Source organism: Macrobrachium rosenbergii, chromosome 39 (assembly GCF_040412425.1).
Source record: "Macrobrachium rosenbergii isolate ZJJX-2024 chromosome 39, ASM4041242v1, whole genome shotgun sequence".
Classification (NCBI taxonomy): Eukaryota; Metazoa; Arthropoda; class Malacostraca; order Decapoda; family Palaemonidae; genus Macrobrachium; species Macrobrachium rosenbergii.
Genome location: NC_089779.1, coordinates 242,501 through 266,710, shown reverse-complemented (window position 1 = coordinate 266,710; position 24,210 = coordinate 242,501). Strand labels below are relative to the sequence as shown.

General features: G+C 38.3%; 2 protein-coding genes across 4 annotated transcripts in view; both read right to left on the bottom strand.

The window, feature by feature from the left end:
- Bre1 (E3 ubiquitin-protein ligase Bre1) overlaps positions 1-24,210 on the bottom strand; it is a 193,614-nt gene that overhangs the window by 67,542 nt on the left and 101,862 nt on the right. The window lies entirely within an intron of this gene.
- Positions 13,044-24,210, bottom strand: part of LOC136825624 (platelet glycoprotein V-like) — a 104,779-nt gene continuing 93,612 nt past the window's right edge. Inside the window, exon 2 of one of the 2 annotated variants that reach the window (XM_067082217.1) lies at positions 13,044-18,799. In XM_067082217.1, coding sequence (XP_066938318.1) covers positions 16,823-18,799 — 1,977 coding nt within the window. In that variant the 3' untranslated portion in view covers positions 13,044-16,822. The remainder of the gene's footprint in view (positions 18,800-24,210) is intronic. The other variant, XM_067082218.1, reaches the window with a different exon arrangement.

Sequence of the window (24,210 nt, the reverse complement as noted above, 5' to 3'; positions counted from 1 at the left end):
TGCTACTTTTCCTTTTTACTGGAAGCCTCATATCTGAAAGTTTTCCACCGATCAACGCAACTATGGATGAGGATCGCCGCCAGAGTTTACAGACTATCTTTTATATGTGACAGTGAAAATGACAATGAGAGTATAACAATCAAAATATGCAAATATGAAGAAGCATGTCAACACGGTTTGGGCAGAACGGAAGATAATCATTATCCTTCGGAGGAAGTAATTGTTTATAGTAACACAACCGCATACACACTCCTCACACACAATATATATATATATATATATATATATATATATATATATATATATATATATATATATATATATATATATATATATCGCTGATGTGTCTGCAACTTTGGTCCAATATCGGGGGAAGAACGCTGCTTCTGAATAACTGGCAAAGCAGGCATGTTATCATGTATGTGACGAGGTTCACAGCGGCAGCGCACACTAACGAAAGATTTGGGAAGAAAATGAATATTTCCCATTCAAATTACGTCAGTGACCTAAGAAAAGTTATAATTTAACATCGCCGAGTTCTCCTTCTATTATCTTTCAATGAGGGTCCTGTCAGTCTCATTCGAGTAGGGATACACTCGTCAAAAAAAGTATTAAAACCAGAATTGCAGTTATTTCGTGGCCTTGGCATCAAGCAGAACCTACCAATAGCAGGAAGGAGATATCTGTGATACATTCAGGAGACTAAGAGTTGACTTTTGAATGGATTATCTTTGCTGTGGCACCAGTGTTTGATTTCTTGATGTTTTTGCGATGCTTTCAAATGACTTTATTTCAATGTAATGTACGCAGTTCAGTTAGATTTTTTAGTGCCTGAATGCCTGCAGTTTAAATGACATTTCTTGGGGCTATACTAACAACGCACAGGACTGATGGAAAAAAAAAAAAAGCAAGAATCCAGGAAGCATGAATGAAGAGCAATAATTGGAGAACGAAATGAGTAGGAGTAAACTGGAAATTACACGAAAACCGTTGGGCAAAAACAACTGAAGAGTAGAATCTACGACAATGTCATAACTACGGCATTTTTGTAAATGCAGCTGACAAACGTCATGAACTAATAAAATCTCGATTAACTAAACATGTTGAATCCGAATTTTGGGAATGAAACGAAAAATCTGTCCCTGAAATATAATATTCAGGCTTCTGAGACAAGTTCACACCTTTTCCCCTACGTTACCACAGAGCCTTTATCAATAACATAACTCCTTAGATAAACTTTGCTTTGTCCGTTAGCAGAGGTAACAAATTTAACCATTCCAACAATCACCTTTACTTTGTGAATTTACGTATAAAACAACTGATAATGTTTTCTCATCATCCCCATGGTTCTCATCGTATCAAGTTTTTCATTCTCACCACTTTCTGACAGAAACCTAACATCACTTGATAATGATAATAGATAGCCGCAAATAAAACATGTTCTCTCAAGGAATGACCCCGAACGTGAAATCTTTGGGAACTGGAACAAAAGCGATGAGTCAGATTTGGGAAAGGAGAGTGGACAACAGCCCTGAGAAAAGTTGTGGTGGACAACTCAGAAAGAAAACACGACAAAGAATAGAGATGAACAAGAATGAAACAGATGATCAAAATAGTGGCAAGAATATGTCATAATTCAGGGAAAATAGGGCTGACGAGAGACATCAAAAATGAAAAATTAGGGAAGAGGTTATAAGCAGATGTTAGTAATAAGAAAAGAATGACGAGTGTTTGAGAAAATAGTAGAAAAAAGTATCATGTCTCGAAATACGAGCAAAGAAAAAATTCAGTAAAGAACTAAACAAAATGAAGCGCTTAAATTCAGATCGCAAACGAGTATTAATGAAAATGAATAAGAATAACTTACAAAAAGTTATAGTATTTGATGAGATGAAGGGATAGCAAAGAGTGGAAAATAATTTCCTGTAATCATAGCGAGGACATAGCCAACCCGATAGAGACGGCCAAATGTTCGAAACTGAGAAGTCAAAAACAGAAAGATAGGCAGATCAGCGAGAAAGCTGGAAAGAAAATAAAAGATAAACTGTACGTGAGGAGAGTTCGAAGAACGGAAAGTGAGAGCGAATAAGGAAGATACAAGAAATGGAAACATGATGAGAATGACAAGTGAAGGCAGAAGAAAAAGGCATAAAGAAATTCTAGTGAAAATGTGAAAAAGAACGAGTCAGAATTATCAGAGAAGCAACAAACATTACGACTATGAAATAAACAAGTAAAATATGCGCCGAAGTTTCTTCGGCGCAATCGAGTTCTCTGTACAGCGTACAATGCTGTATGAGACTCTTGATGTGCCGCAGAATGAAACACTCAGCTACGACCCGGGAGCGCTCAGTTGCTCCCCATATGCGGTCGATGGAAGGTACGTTGGCGACGCCTCCGCAATTGGACTCGGGGGGGGGGGTGCCAGAAGCACGATCATGGCTAACTTTAACTTTACATAAAATAAAAACTACAGGGGTTAGAGGGCTGCAATTTGCTATGTCTGATGCCTGGAGGATGGATGATCAACATACCAATTCGTAGCCCTCTAGCCTTAGTAGTCTTTAAGATCTGAGGGCGGACAGAAACAGCGCGGAAGGACAGGCGAAGCCATCTCAATAGTTTTCTTTACAGGAAACTAAAAAGGGGCGAGGAGTGGTGACGGAACAAAAACAAGAACACGAGCCACAGATTTCAAGTGAACGAAATCAGTGAACATTAATTTCACGCTCTCATTGGGCTCGTTGCCTCTGCAATGCTCTTCGTCAAAAACTGCGACAAACAAACTATGAAAGAGCACATAAATTTGGAATGACAACGCTCGATGTTGCAGGGAGCATTAATAATAATAATAATAATAATAATAATAATAATAATAATAATAATAATAATAATAATAAACTTTATTTTAGTTCATAACTATGTACTAGTATAGTATGTAGACACAAAAGTGAAAATATAATAATAATAATAATAATAATAATAATAATATTAATAATAATAAACTGTAAACAGCCACAGGATGCAGCCACAACGGAAACAAAACATCATCCTTGAAAAAAAATCATCCTTAAGAAAACACCAAACTGTACAGACAAGCAACAAAAACTCAACGTGTAATGTAAGCTACAAAAAAGAAAAAAAAAACCGAGTTAGCTGTTAAGGTTATCTGAGTGTGAGGCAAGTCTGAAGAAAAAAGATCAGGACCAACAGAAGCAGTCAGTGTCACCAAACGCCAAGAGGGCGCGCAGGGTGTAATCACAGAGCGCGCATTACAGAGCGATCGGCTGCTCTGATCCAGAGTAGGAAGCACCGCAGATGCAGCGGTGTCTTCGGGTGGCAATGAGGCAGAAATCCTTGCGTCTCCTAGAGATAGGCAACATCCGTTAGCGGGGAAATTGACAAGTCATTCAAATGTCACAGAGAATTGCTTGCTCTTATCCGAGAGGGGAAAAACGAGACATACACAGGGAGAGGTAACGAGTGAATTCATTACATTTTAAAAATCATAAATATGGTAGGGCGTTCGTACCACGTCATTTTCTCCCATTTCGTAGCATTATACAATTTCCAACCTCTGGATATTATTTTCCTATCCTCACATGCAGTGTGTGTGTGTGTGTGTGTGTGTACACAAGGGTTGTCATCACAGACCATGGAATGAAACCCGTGGGATGTTCAAGGAGGGACTGAGAAATCAGCAACTCGGCATTCTGTCTTTATCGTTTGATGCCCTTTCTTTTCAACTTCTAAGCCATGTTGCATTAAATGTAATTATCTAGATCTTCACATTAGTTATGAACTAAATACTCATAACTTATTTTTCAACTTTCTGCTAACAATGCCCTGATTATCAACACTCTTCATCATATATATATATATATATATATATATATATATATATATATATATATATATATATATATATATATATATATATATATATATATATACATACATACATACATACATAAATACATACATACTTTGAAAAATACGTACATACACACACTGCAGGTGTGTTTTTTAATACTACATAAATCCTTTCTTGTATACAAGCAATGATACCAACGTTCGTACACGTGAAGATGAATGTACAGAGAATAAGAATTCAGATATTGACTTAGTTATATATTTTAACCAGAAAATTGCATGTTCAGTGCATAAGAGTGCAAAAATTAATTTGAGCACACATTTTATCCGGAAAATTCCTCTTCCTCCCAATGATGAAAGAAGTGAATACTGAGCTTCTACGGTGTCAATACCAAAAGAAGAACAATCATACCCGAGAGATCTGGAATGAATGGAGTGTTCGTGGGCATTTGCTCTGCCTCACAAACTCCCGTCTCTCTTCAAGGGTAAATTTTATATGATGTCGAAATGCGTCTCTGCGATTTCGCCTTTCTCGCACACAAATGTCCCCCGACTGTCACTTTTCATTTATTATATGTTGCGGTTGGACGCATTCCCTGGCGTTGAGGCCTTGTTGATCTAAATCTTCACGATTTAGAAAACGTTTCTATTACGATGATACTGTTAGTAGGTGGTCCATAGAGGAAGAATTTGTCGTGATGCATTTGTGCTGATGTGATACATACATAGTTACCCTTATGTCCTAAGTGATAAAAATTTTTCGTTATGAAAAATATTCCCCCCCTTTTTTTCGATATATGGGTATTACTAATTTGAACGCACAGAACTGGAAATATGAATAAGAACCTCAACACTGGAGGTGGTTTTGACAGCACAGCTGACTCACAGCTGCCTGTCGCTATTTTTGGTACCGTTCCTGTCAATGATACGGTCTGTCTCCTACACAAATATGTATGCTGACTGTTGCTCATAACGTTTCCAAATAAGAGAGAGAGAGAGAGAGAGAGAGAGAGAGAGAGAGAGAGAGAGAGAGAGAGAGAGGATAATTCGCCTTTAATCCAAATTTACGCAGACAACGTTACGTCACGCTTGGATTCATCTCTTCGTTTCAGCCAGAAATGGAAAGAGCAGAATAATGGGGGAAAGAAAAGACGGCTTTTTCCTCCAGGCTTTCCTTCCTTCCCTTTCTCTTTTCGGCCGAGGAGAGAAGCCGGGGCGAGACCTGCGGGGTTTTATGACACCGCGGTCGACTAACCAGAGACTCCCGGTAGTGCGTTTGGGAGCTTTTGAAGACGCCGACGGAGTCCAGTCAATGCTGAGAAGGTGGATCACTCATTTCTGTTCCTTTTTTGCGATCGTCAGAAAAAATACTCCTTTACCTTCTATCATCGAAAGGATTACAGCAATCTTGAAGGCACGAGATGATGGAAAGGCTAAATTTTTAAGAGGTAGAACTGGATAACAGCTACTTTTGCATAACACGGAATGTACGGCTCTGATCGATAACCTTATCAATTGGACTTGGTGTAGCTAACTTTCGATCATATCAGTAATAGTTAGGGATAATATATATAAAAATGTAACTTCTGTCTCGGGAAGAACAGCGTGATATAAAATGAAAACCTTGTACATATAGATATTCATATAGATACATATATATATATATATATATATATATATATATATATATATATATATATATATATATATATATATATTCATATAAAATTTTATTACATCGTGATTTATATTACACTCACGAAGCTAGCAAATGTCGTTTAATATCCAGTTCACGCTGCTTCGGGATGAGACCCGGCTGTTCCTATCTATCACTTAAAAAATTCCCCTTCGGTGATAATTCCCCATCAGGGGATATTTCGGAAGTACCGTGAATTGGATATTAAACGACATTCGTAGCTTCATGATTATATATTCATATCTATATATAAATATATATATACCTCTATATATACATATACATATATGTATATATAAATATATATAGATATTTATATACATATATATTTATATATATACATATTATATATATAATTTATATAAAGACATATATATATATATATATATATATATATGTATATATATATACACTGTATATATCTGTATGTATATATATGTATATAAATATTTATATATATATATATATATATTCATATGTATATATATTAAAATATATATATATAATATAATATATATATATATATATATATATATATATATACATTATATATATGCATATATATACATATAGATGTATGTGTATATGTATATAAATATATATATATATACATATATATGCATATATATATTCATATGTATATATAAATATATTATATATATTATATATATAAGGAGTTCGAGAACTTACTGCTTTATTTTAAAGCATTTTCAAGCTTGAAAATGCTTTAGAATAAAGGCAACAGATATTGCATGCTGTTGTTTCACTTTCCACGTGGCCTTGCTCTGTTCATATATATATATATATATATATATATATATATAGATATAGATATATGTGTGTGTATAAATACATATTTATATACATATACATACATATATATACAGTATATATATACATATATATATACTGTATATATATATATATATGTATATAATATATAAATAAATAAATATGTATTTATACACACACACACACATATATATATATATATATATATATATACTGTATATATATATGTATATGTATATAAAATATGTATTTATACACACACATATATATGTGTATATATATACATATATATATATATATATATATATATATATATATATATATATATATATATATATTAATTCCCTCTATGGAATTTATTTACCTGTATGCGCGCTTGAAAGACTTAAAAACACTTACACTAAATGTATAAGCAAGTAAACTCAACAGATGTAGGCACATACACGTATACATAATGTATGAAAGTATGTATATGTGAGTACATGACATTGAAAGTCTTCTTTCTTCATGCGTTATGAGGTATCAACAACACTGTGATCATCCTGACCAATGGGAACCCCTATTGCAAAATAACGGTAATAGGAAGAATTTATTTTGCCATTGTGCAATTGCGAAAAATACTCATAACGTCACTGCTGCAACGATAACATAAAACATTTGATTACAGACAAGTTACTGAGAACAATCTTCTCACACAGTCGTGACGAGATCAACTGGGCTTGGGCGAAAAGATTAAAACAAAACATATTCATGGGAAGATTTTATTTGGCCAAAACAAACAGGACCAGGTGGGTGTAACGCGCTGGTCTTGGGCATCACAAAATAAATCCTAAGGAACATAGAACTATAAAAAACAAAATCCAATAGACAATCGAGAAAATGTCAGCTACATCTTTCTTTAAATCACAATAAAAGAAGTGAAAAAGTTTATATCCTTTATTGAACATGGGCCAATGCCGTCTCTTTCAGTGATAGGTCATTCAGAATCACTCGTCTTCCAGCTATCGGGATTCACTTCTGCAGTCACAGGTGCGTTCCCCGAGTCCTTCCCAGTATTCAGTTGGGTAGTATGTGAGAGCGCATCTCCACTCCTGCTCTTCTTCCGCCGCACACACAGAGCGAAGATCCTGTACAAGAAGAAGGCAACGTGACCCAACAGACAAACGTGCAATGCAAGCCTGAACACATTGTGATAAGGTACGACGCCTTCGCACTCCTTTTTATCTAAGAGCGACAGGCGCGTTGGGGATTGCTCATCATCACATTGAAGAACGAAGTCCATTCTGTGCTTTCCAAGGTCACCGATTTCAACCATGTATTTATTGGAGATTATCTTACAATTTTCAATATAGGCGTTGAAGTCTAATGCGTTCCTCACAACCGCTTCCAGGAAAGCCATTGAGTGATCCATAGCTGCTTTCGCAATTCTCTCTCTTTTCAGCTCCGGGACGAACAGTTCCAAGAATGAGGTACCATGGATTTGGCTACCAATAGAATCTTCAGCCAAAGGGTCCACACTGCCAAGGGAAAACTTGTGCGCTGTTCTAAACCACCACAAAATGTGCCTATGTCCCTCGATTTGGTCTTGGATCCGAAGTGCCTCGTCCATCACAAAACTCGCGTCGTTGAAGAGGCAGCAAGCATTGTAGCTGCGTTCCACCCGCGCAGTAAGGAAGAGCACGAATGCTGCAAGCCAAAGGAATCCAAAAATAAGCTGGGGAGCTCTCATGGTTCTGAGTTACCTTCCGTCTTGCACGTGCTTTTATCTTCGACGACCCTCAGAAATTTCGCATTTTTTCTAAATTTCGTTTTTTGTTGTTCTCGTGATTTTTTCTTATGATTTCCCCCAAGAACCCAAATTATTTCATAAGAAGATAAGGGTTCACTGCAATATTTCGGGAATAGAATCGGTAGTGGAAAAGTGCAGTATTTCAGGAATAGAATCCGCAGTAGAAAACTGTAGTATGTCAGGAATAGAATCAGTAGTAGAAAACTGCAATATTTCAGGAATAGAATCAGTAGTAGAAAACTGCAGTATTTCAGGAATAGAATCAGTAGTAGAAAATTGCAATATTTCAGGAACAGAATCAGCAGAAGAAAACTGTAGTATTTCAGGAATAGAATCAGTAATAGAAAACTCTATTATTTCAGGAATAGAATCAGTAGTAGAAAAGTGTAGTATTTCAGGAATAGAATAAGTAGTAGAAAACTATAGTATTTCAGGAAAGAATCAGTAGTAGAAAACTGTAGTATTTAATTTAAGGAATAGAATCAGCAATAGAGAATTGCATTGTTTTAGGAATAATATCTGTAATAGAAAACTACAATATTTCAGGAATAGAATCAATAGTAGAAAACTGTAGTATTTCAGGAATACTATCAGTAATAGAAAACTGTAGTATTTCATGAATATAATCAATAGTAGAAAAGTGTAGTATTTCAGGAACAGAATCAGTAGTAGAAAACTGTAGTATTTAAGGAATAGAATCAGTAGTAGAAAACTGTAGTATTTCAGGAATAGAATCTGTAGTAGAAAACTGCAATATTTCAGGAATAGAAAACTGTAATATTTCAGGAATGGAATCAGTAATAGAAAACTTCAATATTTCAGGAATAAAATCTGTAGTAGAAAACTGCAATATTTCAGGAATAGAATCAGTAGTAGAAAACTGTAGTATTTCAGGAATAGAATCAGTAATAGAAAACTGCAATATTTCAGCGATAGAATCTGTAGTAGAAAACTGCAATATTTCAGGAACAGAATCAATAGTAGAAAACTGTTGTATTTCGGGAATAGAATGATAAGAAAAGAGGACTTCTATCACCATCCACTTTTTTTTCAACGGCGAACAATCGACAATAAAGCGTGTCTGTTCGTACTCCTAAGTCAAGATCAAATACAGAACGAGTAGATCTGATTGGCCCAGTTATACAAGAAAACGTTCCACGAGTCACTTTTCAGTTAAAAATGACATTTTCCTGAATCCTTAAAATTTATGAACTGGACGTAAGCACATGAGATGAAGCTATTTCAAATTCGGTATAGTTTTTACTTTGTATAATTTTTTTTGCTGTCTTTAATATTCATGATTTCAAAGACGATTTATAATGATACCGCTCAGAAACTTGCTTGTCAAGTTGAGGTTTCTGCTTGTTCTATTCGAATATTTACCCAGTGGAGTATAGTTGTGATGATAACTTGTAACGCTCAAGCAGTATCTGTTCTTGTGGTAGCAGCCGTCATAACCTACGCTGCCCATTTCATGTATTTTGTTTGAACTGCGAATTTCCTTGGGTTGAGCACGAGACCGCTTGGTGGGACTCCAGGTCTGAGTGGCAATTTGATCCAAGCAACAATCGACAGATTGTTAGAATCTGGTGGGGAAAAAAAGAGGGTTGGAGGACAGTTTGTGTCACAGAAAAGTGTGCATGTGGATTACATCCTTTGAGGAAGTGTGTTCTGTTTGCCCAAAAACGTGCAATGGCTGAATGTAAATAAGCGGCTGATGTAGGAGGAGAAACCAAAACAAAAGATGATTAGTAATGGAAGCGAGCATGTATGCGTGAAAAGTGTGTGCGAGAGAAAGAGAAGAGAAGATGGTAAATTTCGTGACAGAGAGGGAGGTTATGGAATGTATTCACACATAATATAATTAAATCATAACCGAACACAAAAATAAAGCGTAAAAACAAAAGTTTGACGCTAGGAGTAAGACAGAGAGAAAGAGAGAAAACTGCACTCACTACAACCAAGCTGATCGGAAAAGGTCCACTTCAAAGCAACGGAAGAAAGGTTTCAAAATCCTCACACTGATATATTTTCACAGCTTTCACTGGCGTCAAGTAAATGCCACTGTTTAATTATGATGTGCTAAGAGAACGAATCGCCTGTCTTTCAGCAAAGGAAGTCTGCTCTGACAAGTGGCCGGCATTCTTAGCGCTGGACAAGGCGAAATTCAATGACTTGCATGAAAGGTCTTTGGCTGTGAATCTTATATTCGTGTGGAAAGATGTAGGCTACTACATATGATTTGCGACTCATATCTGATCTGGTCACTTTACGTTGTGCCAAAGTTAGGCTTTTTCTTGTGTGATGAGATGAATCATCACCAATAATTTAATGTGAAGTATACAGTAAGCTGTAACTGAAGTATGTGCCATTTTTACAAACAGGAGTTATTTATTCTATGTAAAAGATAATTTTTTATTTAGAAATCTCTCTCTTATTGACCACCTAAGGCTTTGTCTCTTGTCTGAACTGGAAGGTATTTCAGAAATATTCTCAAACTATGAGTGTGTAGTCACCAAGTGAATCATGAAAACAAGGCAAATTTCATAAAGCAAATTTTCTTTTCCAAAGCAACGATAATTTATGTACATACACGCACACATTGACACACACACATTATTTATAATATACACACATATATATATATATATATATATATATATATATATATATATATATATATATATATATATATATATATATATATATATATATATATATCTAATGTGTGTATGTATGTGTGAATGTGTCTGTGAAACTGTGTATGGATGTAGTGTGTATTAACAGCTTAAAGGAACCAAAATTCCTGTTGAAGTAAATATCCATTCACTCTTTTCGCATACTGTTAAATAAGGAAAGAGCGACCTTTTAATTTCGGTTATTGTAAATTAATTTGTTACATGTTGAAGGACGCATATCACTGAAATCTCCTCTTTTTGAACAACACGTCTCAGAAAAATATTAGTCTTCGTAAACTATAAGTTAGAAATTTTCACCAACTTATATTTTCTGCTAATTTTTACGTAGGTGATCCCTTTCACGACATGTTTTATTGTCGTTTTTTGTATGTAAAACTTACTGTAAATTTTCAAATGCTCCTGTGCGTTGTTTTACACATTGTTTATTCTCTTGTAACTCGATGTGAATTCCAACGTTTGCTTGTACCTATTTCACTTCTTTCCCTTCGGCCAGGAGGTCTAGATGAGAACGCCCTTGAAAATTTCCCCCTACCTCCCGGCCCGCCTCCCTAGGCCGTAAAGTCAATAAAGGCACTCTTGTCCCCAGTAGCTTCTAAGTGGAAAGTGCGGTAGTGGGAAATGGCAACAGTTGCTGCGGCAGTTCAAGGGCCAACCTTAAATAGGCTCTAACAAGAAGCCAAAGAGCCCAGCAGGCTTAGGGTATAAAAAGGGCTTCTTCATGAGCCCTCAACTGGCCAGTTTTTCCTAACTCTGGCAGCCAGGCGTTGAGTGAAGGGGATGCGTTCTTTGTTTCAAGAGATGCCGTTTCCTTCCCCGGACGGATGTTTCAGAATAACAATGATAATATATATTGACTTTATGGTTTTAAGTAGTACAGTATGCAATAATAATAATAATAATAATGTAAAGTGTAAGGAATAAATGACATACAACATCACACGTTCCAAGAACCACCATATGCAGACATAGATTGCAAACCTCCGGTTAGGCAATGGTCTGTGTGTGGGGCAGCGTTTTCACAAAAATTCTTGAGAACCATTGAGCGCATTTTTATGCGATTCAGTTCTACTGGATGACTTATTGCATACGATAATATGGCTCTGTCATCAAATCCTCACCGATGCCCACTCAAAGTTAATCGAAGTTTTCACTCCACTTCATTAAATTCCAGTCACTAGTTTTCAAGTGGTCTTCTCACAGGCAGGCAGGAGAGAGAATTCAGTAGGGTAACTTTCTTGGTGGATGAAATAAACAAGTAAACAATGCGGCTAAGTTTCTTCGGCGCAATCGAGTTTTCTGTACGGCGTATGATGCTGTATGAAACTCTCAGCAGCGGCCCATGAAACTTTCATCCACAGCCAGGTGGTGACATGTGTTGTTGGCACCTACAGCTAATTTTAACCTTAAAATAAAAAGCTACTGAGGTCAGAGGGCTGCAATTTGGTATGTTTGATAATTGGAGGGTGGATGATCAACATACCAATTTGCAGCCCTCCAGCCTCAGTAGTTTTTAAGATCTGAGGGCGGACAGACAGACAAAAAGCCATCTCAGTAGTTTTCTAAAGACTGAATGTGTCTCATGAGCTTGAAAATAAATCAGTAACAGCCCGTTCTCATTGATTCTGCAATCTCAAGTCATGAGTCTATTTTTGACAAAAAAAAATATGCGGATTATTCAGCCAATTAGCATATTATTCTTTGTACAGACACTGCTTCTCTCTCTTTTATATATATACATATATATATATATATATATATATATATATATATATATATATATATATATATATATATATATATATATATATATATACTCTTAGAAAGTGGTTCTAGTTTTTTTTGTATTTGTCTTTGGCAAAAATGAAAAAGATTACTGGCGCATCTCTCTCTCTCTCTTCTCTCTTCTCTCTCTCTCTCTCTATATATATATATATATATATATATATATATATAGAGAGAGAGAGAGAGAGAGAGAGAGAGAGAGAGAGAGAGAGAGAGAATGCGCCAGTAATCTTTTTTATTTTTGCCAAGACAACTTACGGGAAAAGGCTAGAGCCACTTCTAACAGAGTACGTAGAACTGGCTTCCCTCGTGAACGTTTTTTTTTCTGAAATAAACTCTTGGATATAGGATGATGAAGGAGCGACCTGGCAACTCCACCGACAATCCCATTAAGTGGAATCAAACAACCGAGATGACTTAAGACTTTATTCACAAGAGACAGCAAAAGAATGACATGGGGTATGAACTTCCCCAAGAGGGGAATCAATTGTTTAGTATCACAGTTATTCAAACTAAATGAGATTCTGATTTTTGTCTTGACTTTAAGAGGCAATCAACTAGAATCTTAAAAGTAATCTAGATAACAAAACCTAGTCATGTAAGTCACAGTAAGGAAACGTTCCCAAGGTTCTTAGTCACCATGAGCGCTAATCCTATATATTTACAGTCTCCGCGATCAGTGCAAGTGATGGTGTGCCCTACAAGGCGACAGGCTCCACATGAGGTTATGTATTTCAGCAGGATAGGAGATTACTCCTGCCTGTATGTACGGCAATAAGAAAAAGCCACCTGTGATCACCGTTTACACTAAGTCGGATTGCTGCATAAGAATGAAAAAGATTCGTTTTGCAATAGGGAATTAAGATGTTTCTCATTTTTTCCATATAAACTAATCAACAATGGGAATTTAGATAGTTCTAATTTTTTTTCGTAAGAAATAATCAGCTATTTCTTAGTAGTGAATTGTTAATAATCTTTTAATATTAAAAAATAGTAAATATTACATACTGAACTTGGCATTTTCGATAAAAAAAAAAAACTACACATATCTCAGAGGTTTCTTAACAAAGCAGTCACTACATAATGGAAGCCACAGTTCGTTCATAGAAGTTACGGGAGATCTATAATCAAAATATCTGAACTGTGCAGCGTTGTGCTTCTAGGCATTTAGTGAATGAACTCTACCAAATAGGACGTGAAACCTATATGTACAATGCATTAACCTACTGATGTCATTTTCATATTAAAAGTAAATTATATACAGTAGCTACAGTTAGAATTTATTTTTTTTTATTTTTTAGCGTGGTGGCATATTTCAAGGCAAATTTGCACGAATGTTTTGTGAGAGAGAGAGAGAGAGAGAGAGAGAGAGAGAGAGAGAGAGAGAGAGAGAGAGAGAGAGAGAATTCACATTAAAGTTTTTAAAGTCGTCATTACAGTCCAGTTTGATCCTAGACACTTCGGTCTGTTTCTGAGTTGTACATTTCTTGCATAAAATGTACCACAAAAACATCAAATAAAGCACAAAGAAGATTAAATTGATTTATTATCTTCATACAAATTCTGCCAAGAGAATATACTTTAATGTCAAGTCATCAATAAGTGGATTTTTTTCAGAAAGAATGTTTTACATCAGATTTTTAAACCATTTTCGTAAAAATATAAACAATTCTACTTTTACTTACAGAGGATTTTTATTTCGAAACACATCAGATTTTTAAGGATACTAAGACGTTACTCAAAGCTTGTATTCCATGGAGTCACCCTAATCTATATATTTACAAAATACAACAGTCTCACAACAGATTGATAAAACCTTACAACTAACATGCTGAAAACAATTATTTTCAGTGCATATACATTGGTTTTCTCTAACTCTGTTATGTTATATGAAGACGTTATGACTAATTACGTGATATATAACTGTTTTTGTATGCGTTTCAACTCTTTCATTGAGACAAAAGTAAAGCGACAAACACCAACATCGCGACAAAAATTCACTGTTTTCAGCAATTGGCCTCTGATAAGGTTACAATAAAGGCAACTTCTAATTTAAGGGGACCGGAAGATGTAACGTTCATCTTCCGTTCGAATCTTTCTTAACCACTTGAGTTACCTTAAGACTATACATAACCTTTTTCCTGACCTTTGTGCACCAAACAACACAAATCATTTATTGTGTAATATCTGATAACCCTTATGTAGTCTATTTACAAGGAAGTAAGGCAGGCTGAGAATGAGTAATAAGATTAATGCACGAAATACTGAATGGGGCGTCCGCAGAAGGTGGTTTCACAGTGCATACATAAAACCAGGCAAATCTGTGGTCTTACACTTCACACCATCAGCACATTAGATTCACAGTTGTCTTTAGATTTTGCTGGCCTTGTGCCTGAATGAGTTCTTTTTCGCATGGGCAACCCAAGAGTGGCTGAAATTGGTTTTAAAGAGATAGATTCGGTGGGGAGTAGAAGGCGCATGACGTCTATAGCCCTTCTATTCTCGTCTTATCTAAGGCGCATATTCCTATGGAGTTTTGGGCTCGAGGATATGCCATGGAAGGAAAAGGTGTTACTGGATTCACTTTTCCGGCGGCACTACCTCCTCGAAGGGGATGCCCGTACAGATCTCCACGATACTCTGGTCTGGATTACACAACCTTCATAGCCTGGAGAAGCTTTTGTGGCCTTCTGCTGAATGCTCGGTGTCAACGCGGTGCCAGTCGCTCTGGTCACTTTTGTTATAGCGTTCCGTGTTTTAAATACCTGGCTTCGTAGAGCTAAAGATGAACCTTAGTTATAACAAGAAAAGCCAAGAGACTCCCTTTCTTAAACCCTTTTGACAAATAAGTAGATCCAGCTCCAAGCAATATCCCCGGAATTCATTAAATCAACCCACATAATACTGAACATAAAATTGGCATTTTATACATATATGTGTGTGTATACTAAAAATTTCACTGCTGTGCATTATCTCTTATACACTTTATTGTCAGCCTTTTGATACGTGCTATTTTTCTCCATAGAGTATTGAGTTCCTTTTCTTATTTATCGGACAGGATGTTCTATTTATGCTACAAAAAAAATCAAACATAGCTAGAGAAGTCCCTTTTGAACCACAGATACAAAGATCCAGCGTTCTTTCACTGAGAGTAGAGGAACCAGTCTGATCTCATCCAGCGCAGTCACCAGGATCAAATGACATGTCAGGCGACAGATGAGGTAAGCACTCACTGGTTATTGTTAGCGGAAAATATGACACCACGATGACATAATAAGATCAAGAAAGTCAACATCAGCTCTGCATTGTCTCTGGCTTTATCTTTTGCACAAAATGATTCCAGTCTTGTTTTGGTTCGAATTTTAGCTTGCAACCAGACGAAAGGAGACATCCCCTTATTTTAGCTAAACACCCAGGGCAAATAAGTATCTTCGTAAGTTATTGTACCTAAGTGTAGGCAATATGTACACTTCTCACCAACCTTCAGCCGTTATCTATTCTAGGGTTACAGCTTCTGTTGCATAAAATGTGAAGGTATGCGTAGCAATTCTCATCTGCCTTACATACAAAGTTAACAGATATGGAAAATAAAGAGTCCGCGAGAGATAGTGAGGAATGGAAGAAGTTACGTGACTGAAGAAGATAGAAAAGAAAAATAGGAAGTCAGATATACTCTAATAAAATAAATTTGGAGGTCATTCATAAAAAAACAATGATATTCAAGAGCAATCCGTATTTCCAAGAGGTTAACAGTCACTAACTAGAAAATTATTCAAAGCATGGGCTTAACACCTCGAAGGAGTAGACAAAAATGGGTCTCAAGCTCCGCATAAACATTACTGATATCCCAGTTACTGAAACTGAAATAGGGCAAGAGGAAGTCAGGTCGTTGCAGGGAACTTCGTGATGGAATTTACTGCAAACTTGCGGTCATCGGTTTGCACTAGCGGTATCGTATCTGGAGGTCTTCTCCTCTCCCATCGCTTCTCTTGTATCAGTTTCAGGTATCTGACCACAAACTTTTTTCACTCTAATGTAATATCCTCCATCCAATTAACTTTTCTTTCCAATGTGTTGTTTTTTGTGTGTGTGTGGAATTAAAACGGATGAGAGATAAGTAGTGAGAGAGAGAGAGAGAGAGAGAGAGAGAGAGAGAGAGAGAGAGAGAGAGAGAGAGAGAGAGAGAGAGAGTTAAGGCAATGGAGAAGCCATGAGGCGAACGATCTTAGGGGCATTCAGTTCTTTGCCAACTTGCAAGTCTACTGATGATCCAGCAATGCTGTCTACTTCGTCAATGGTAGCAATTGCTGGTCCGTGTCTTGTTGTATAAGGTGTTGGGGCTCTGGGAAAAGACCGAGGAGTACCTCCACGAGGTCCCTGAGGGCTGTTGTCATTATTGTTTCTACTCATTAGCTTCTCTGATGAAGCTTTATCTTCTGTTTCATTAGTATAGTACAGAGCAGAGTGTCTCCTGGCAAGCACAAGGGCAGCCACTACAACTAGGAGGAGGGCCAAAACAAGCCCACAGCCAACACCAATGATGAGTGCCATGTGGTCCCCAAAGAAGACTTCCAGACTTGGGAGTTCTTCTATTGACTCTGCTGCGTGGTGATCGCGAGGGGAACGAGGATCATCACTCTGTGCGCCACCAAGCCATGCTGGCCAAACAGGTTGGCTAATCCCACAGTCAGGAACATTGGCTTTCTCTAGCAACTGGAGAGCCTGTCCAGCAAGATCTGGGGGTCCAGTACATTTCAGGCATCTAGGAGAATCTGGCATGTCCCGACAAATAGCATCAGCATGTGGGTGATGTGAAGAACTTGGATCTCTCAACCAATCAAGCATAGGAGCTATATGACAACGCTGGCACTGCCATGGGTTGTTTTGTAGCCATACTTTGTCAAGTGATGCCATAGTTTTAAATGCTGTCACTAAATCTTGTTCCAGACCCCTGAAATTATTGTGGGAGAGATCAAGAATTGACAAATGAGGTGTTGCAAATAATGATGAGGCTGGGAAATCTGAGAGGTAATTTCCAGAGACATTCAGAGTCTTAAGGTGACGAGACTGTCTGAGGAGTTCCCCTGGCAAAGATGCCAGACCAAGTTCTCCCATCTCCAAGTGTCGAAGCTGCCTTGCTCGTGGTATCATTTGCACCAGTTGTTCAATTCGTAAAGGATTACCAGACAAACGAAGATTACGCAGCTTTCCTAAAGCATCACTGAGGGCTTCAGGTCTCAGTTTTGTCAGTCGATTGTAGCGAACATCAAGATAGCTAATTGAAGAGTTCTGCATTGCACGAGATTTTACGGATGCTAAACGGTTGTGAGTTATTGTCAGTGTTTCCAAAGATGGTGCAGATAGTGCATTTGATGAAATGGCAGAAATGTGATTTCCATCCAGCAAGAGTGATTTGAGCTGAAGGGATAATGTGATGGGTGGTACATCCATCAGCCTATTATCCCGAAGGTCTAGCACCTGTAGATGAGGCACAGCTTGTAATAGTTCTGCGGAAATTGCCTGGAGACCGCAGGAGGAACAGCTTAGTTCCCTCAGATTTGGAACATCAGTAAACCGGTCAGCAGGAAGGTGCCCTAAAGGATTATGACTTAAATCAAGAACTTTCAGAAGAGAGAGTCCAAACATCATTCGAGGAACTACATCAGGAATACGATTGTGAGCGAGATTCAGGTAGTGGAGGCTTCGCACATAGCGGAAGACTGCAGAAGGTACTGACTCTACGTGATTGTGACTCAAGTCCAGGGTGTGAAGCTTATCAGCTCCTCGGAAGTTTGTTTCAATGATGGCGGAGATACTGTTATGAGAGACATTCAGAGTATGAAGACGTCGTAAGCCCCAGAATGAATGAATTCCTAAAGCAGGTATTCCAGATCTTGTCACAGTTATCTGTTCAAGACGACGATGACCTTTGAAAATGGGCCCCAGGGTCAGAGTATTTGGTCGGTCTGGAGGTGAGGTGATTATCAGAATCTCGGCATCTGACGGCATTTCTAGAACAGGTAGTGGGTCAACCAGTCCTCCTGTGTTGCAGATCACTTGACGACGTCCACTGGGGTCCAAGGGGCAGAAACAGACTGTCGGACATGATCCCGGTTGCGCTGCGCTTATTACTCTCCGGATCATCATCCCAGTAATCCACAGCCATATCTGAAAAGAGAAAAATATTCGTAGGTAAACATGGATTGAAGGAAACTATGCAGTACGCAGAAATGTTACAGTATAATATAAAAAGTACAAAAACACACACATATCTGTCTATATAATCATTTATCTATTTGTCAATCTATATATATTATACACACACATACACACACAGACATATCTATATGTATGTGTATATATATATATTATATATATATATATATATATATATATATATATATATATATATATATATATATATAATACAGTTATTTCCACTGACATAACAAATAGCCACAAGTGTCATGGCCACTTACACTCACACTAGCACTCACACATGTAATGTACAGTGGGTACATTTGCATATGTGCCTTCACATGTATATATGTCTAGAGGCTTGTACTTGGCAATAACGCATGTCGCAGGTATGTTTTAGCACCCGAACCCGTTAAACCCTCTAAATCAAGGCGGCTCATTCGGAAGATTTGTCCCAACAAAGGCATCATTATCATCGTCATCATCACGGCCGCAGAATGAAAATTGTCTGCCGCCGCGGCTGTTTGACACAACAAAGAGGGTCGCCGGCGGTCAACCCAACGGTCTAAACAGGATGCGAATCAGCCGGTCAGGTCATTCGATACAGTTCACTTCAGAAAATCTAAAAAGCATTTCTTCTCGGTCATTGCTACATAACAAAAATAGGCAAGACTGATAACACTGGGTGAAGGATGGGCTTTTTTCGATTTTGTCTAATCCCTTTTCCCTTGAGAATCGTTGTTACTTTCGTGAAAATTAAGGCGCGCGACAGAAACGCATCCATATATATATATATATGGTAAAACCAAATATATAGGCGGAAGCAGACTCGTAATAACTGAGCTTAATGACATCCATCTGACCCCCTGGAGAAAACCCGCCCATACAGACATGATAAAGGACAATTTGGAAAATAATTTTGGAGCTGGTTATAACACGGTGTTGCCGGAAGTCTAGCTGCCTTAACAGTCTCATATCATATAGGACGTCCTGTTATCGTCCCATCATTAGATCCATTAGAAGTGCACTCACTAATACACGAATTACTCACTTGCACTTATGGAGAGAGAGAGAGAGAGAGAGAGAGAGAGAGAGAGAGAGAAAGCTCTGATGGACAGAAGCTAAGCTTAAACTAAGTAAGGCGGGGAACCCGGCACTCTGGAGTCAATCTTAGGGGTGCAGGTGATATGCTCCAGTTGTACACTGAAGCATCACCAGGTCGGAGCGATTATCCGTGGCTTTTTTGCACATCCTCGGCAAGTGATTTGTTCCTTCCGGTATACGTCATCTCTCAGACATGACGTTTACAGCATTAGACCTCTCCAACCTTCATAAAAAGAAGGCAGGTTTTCTTTTTAGTTTTACTGTGATTCAAGTTATTTGCAGTTATATCGCCTAGCACTCTTTTTCTTCGATTTTCATATTGCAGATTTTATAAGTCCCATTAGCGTTTCATGATGTTTAATAAAAAATGTGCAAAAGTAATGCTGCCACCATACTCTTGCTTTTTACTTCGCGTTCTGAGAGAGAGAGAGAGAGAGAGAGAGAGAGAGAGAGAGAGAGAGAGAGAGAGAAAAAGGTCCAAGGAAAACAAAGAATAACAGGGCGAATTATGAACGGAAGGTCAGACCAATAACTGTCAGAAAGCAAAGGCGGTGGCGCCAGATGATTCACAGCATCACATCTACTGAAGAAGGTCGTGTGCCACACTGGCACCTACGAAGGGAGGGGAAGGGGCCGCAGTGGTGGTTGTGGGTTGCCCCAAGGTGCCCCAACCACCTACACCGTAAAGCCATTTGACAACATCCGCTACACCGCACCCCGGGTCTTCCGTCTTGGGTGGCTTTTACTCATCCTTCTCCCTCTCGCCATCCTCGTCTGACCCTCTTATCCTATCTCTCTCTCTCTCTCATGCCCATCCCCACAAACCTCCCTCCCGTCCGTGGCCCCTTTCAACTCTTTTCCTTCCTTTCCGCGCTCTACAATGACGATGTCTTCCTGACCGTTCTTCCACTGCTACTTTTTCCCTGGCCACTTCCGATCCTGAAGCCCCGTCCCCTTGCTTACGAAACGAGGTGGTGTGACGTCGTGACACTCGGTGGCCCCTCAGTGTTTCTGCTGCTGCTGTTATTATTATTTTTCGTTTTGATAGTGTTTTTATAAGCACTGCGAAAGATTTCTCATCAGCCAAGTAATAAGAATACCTTTCATGGCTACAATCTCCTTTGATTTATTATACGCTTATAAAATATTACACAAATAAACGAATGTATGCTGCCAAGAATCTCCTATCACTTATATTAAAGAGGGATGCTGGGTAAGTTTTTAACATGGTTATCCCTTCACGCTCACCTACCTCACCCCCAACTGCCCTCTCTCTCTCTCTCTCTCTCTCTCTCTCTCTCTCTCTCCGTGGCCGACGTAAACAACTCATTGACAGGGCAGCTACCGATTGCTGCGATAACAACGAACAAAGACCTTTGGGGCTGGAAGGAAAGGAAAATTCAAGCAGACAACGGAACCTCCATAAGAGAGGTGACAAGGGTGCTGGGGAAGAAAGGGAAAGGTTCGGTAAACAGGAACGAAACTGACAGTAAAAGCACGCAAACCGCTCACGTATACACAGACAGAGACAGCACACACGTCATACGTATCCTCACATGCTCTCTCTCTCTCTCTCTCTCTCTCTCTCTCTCTCTCTCTCTCTCACAGACACGCACTGCATTGCATGTTGTGATTTAAAATCCAATCGCTTGATGAATGGGCACTTGCGTCCACAGTAAAGAATTTTATCCATCAATGGTTCAGCTCCAAAGAGAAATTACAGACAGGGTCATGAATCTCCATCGCCTCCAGGTCCTACTCGACAGCAACAAACAAAAACAGTTACTTATGAGCTACATCGGAAACTCAGTCTCTTTTTTTTTGTCGTTTCGTCTTTCACTTCCGGAGGAGGACGGTCCTAAGGCGATACAAAATGTCACTTCCTTCGCGCGCCGGGAAGTCGTTATGGAATCTCTTCCTCCGATGAAGATACGGCGTATCTAGATTTCTTGTAAATGTTACTCCCTTAGGAAACTTTATCTAGATTTCTTGTAAATGTTACTCCCTCAGGAAACTTTTTTTTTTTTTTTTTGTAACGAAGCTCTTGCGAAATAACCAAAAAAGACGGAAATCTGCTGAGGTGATCTTAGGAATGCAACTGATTTCAACAAAGCTCTAGTACAATGAAAGGCTAAAAAATAGGACTTCATTTTCAGTTTTCCATAAAAGAAAACTATTGAGATGGCTATATGTCTGTCCGTCCGCACTTTTCCTGTCCGCCCTCAGATCTTAAAAACCACTGAGGCTAGAGGGCTGCAAATTGGTATGTCGATCATCCACCCTCCAATTATCAAACATACCAAATTGCAGCCCCCTAGCCTCAGTAGTTTTTATCATATTTAAGGTTAAAGTTAGCCACGGTCGTGCGTCTGGCACCGCTATAGGTGCCAAAAACACAGGCCACCACCTGGCTGTGGCTGAAAGTTTCATCGGCCGTGGCTGAGAGTTTCATACAGCATTATACGCTGTACAGAAAACTCGACTGCGCCGAAGGAACTTCGGCGCATTTTTTACTTGTTAAATGTTGGTCTTACGAAGAAATATGGAACAAAGATCACCGGAATATCCATTCCGGCCGGTCTTATCAAGTGACACATTTTGTATCTGAAGTTCTCTAATCATATGAAAGAGAACACGATTGATGGAAAGAACCCGTAAGGTTACTTTTAACGATTCTCTCACACATAAAAAAAAAAACACCTAAATGTCATAAAACGTCCATAAGACCACCTTCAACATGACTCGATCTAGAATCGAGGAAGAGACCACAGGAATATAGGTACTGAAGCTCAGAAAGAGAGGAACTCGTACAGAAAAGAAACGACAAAACAGAGGATTTCTTTGCCCTCAAAACTCAGAGGGGGAATCCTGATCCACGAGTAGGTTTTAAATCCGTGCGTTCGGAGTTAAACAAGACCATCTGAACATTTTCCATAGACATACGCGAATGACATGACACTTCACTTTCATTTCCCTTGCCAGGGAAAATTCTTCTCCTAACGTTTTCCTTTTCCCGTTCTTCATCATTCCTTTGAAACCCCTGTCCCACGTCAGCCAGAAACGCCCCTCCCGAAACGTTCAAGTAACACCGTGATGATAATCCCCAAATCCCGAATGCTTTCTCTTCCTCGCAGCTGGGATTATCCCATTTGGATGGATTAGGGATTAACTGTCATGGGGAGGTGAATGGGAGAAAATGGCATTAACGACCAGTAAATGTGGCAGATAAACGACGATGACCTGGTGGTCGTCACGTCACCGAAGAGGCGACGTCGCGCACACCGAGGGATGGGTGGTCAGACCAAGTTCTCTAGACCTATAATATAGGATCAGATGTATATAGTTTGAATGACTCCTGCCACTGCCGAGAGGTGGCTCACCTCTCGATGGGTCTTTCTACGTGAGGCTTATATCGAAAGAGAACGCAGACACTGAATTAGTTGTGAGAGAAGGTGAAATGAATTAAATACTATAGGATTCAATCCACGAAACGTTAACGGAGAAGCCGTTCAGAGGTAAGACCTAGGCCACGCTCTACAAAATAAATCAATAAATAAATAAAATAAAATATTTAGGGACAGAATTTTGATATCAAATATGATTCATGCATATCATATAGCTTGATCAATGTCTGACTTTTAGAGACGTCACTGATAACTACAGTATACATACTGCCTACTGCTACTCACAGCATGAAATTACACTGAATTTGCAATGATTACCATAGCCAATAAACATTATTAAAGAAAAAAACCCAGCGATATGTATTTAACCAAGCCATTCGGCTGCCAAAATTCAACGCAGTTTTCAGTATTATACCTTTAATGTTCAGCATTTGGCGTCAGATCTGCTGTTCATTTCAATACGTCCAGAAGGGTTAAGTTGCAACAATGACTTATTAGTCAACATATCCATATACTATAACTCCAGGCACCGTCGTGGGTGTGAGAGAGGGCCTGTGTGGATTCAAATCACCCTTACATTTTGAAAAATCTTGCTACTGGAAACAGCTGGTGAAATACAAATTAATAACACACAGTAGTTTGCAAGCTGAGAGATATGATGAGAGAAAAGGAAAGTTACTCGGAAAAAGTCATGCATTATGCTCAGTCCGAAATTAGAATGAGTTTATCAGACCAGATTGGTTTAAAAATGTCAAGTCAACGCGAACAACAGATTAATTTATTTTATGTTCCCATTTATAGGCCATGTATTATGCTGACAGTTGGGAAATCTGGTAAGTATTGCCAGAAGAATATTAAAGACTTGCTACCAGA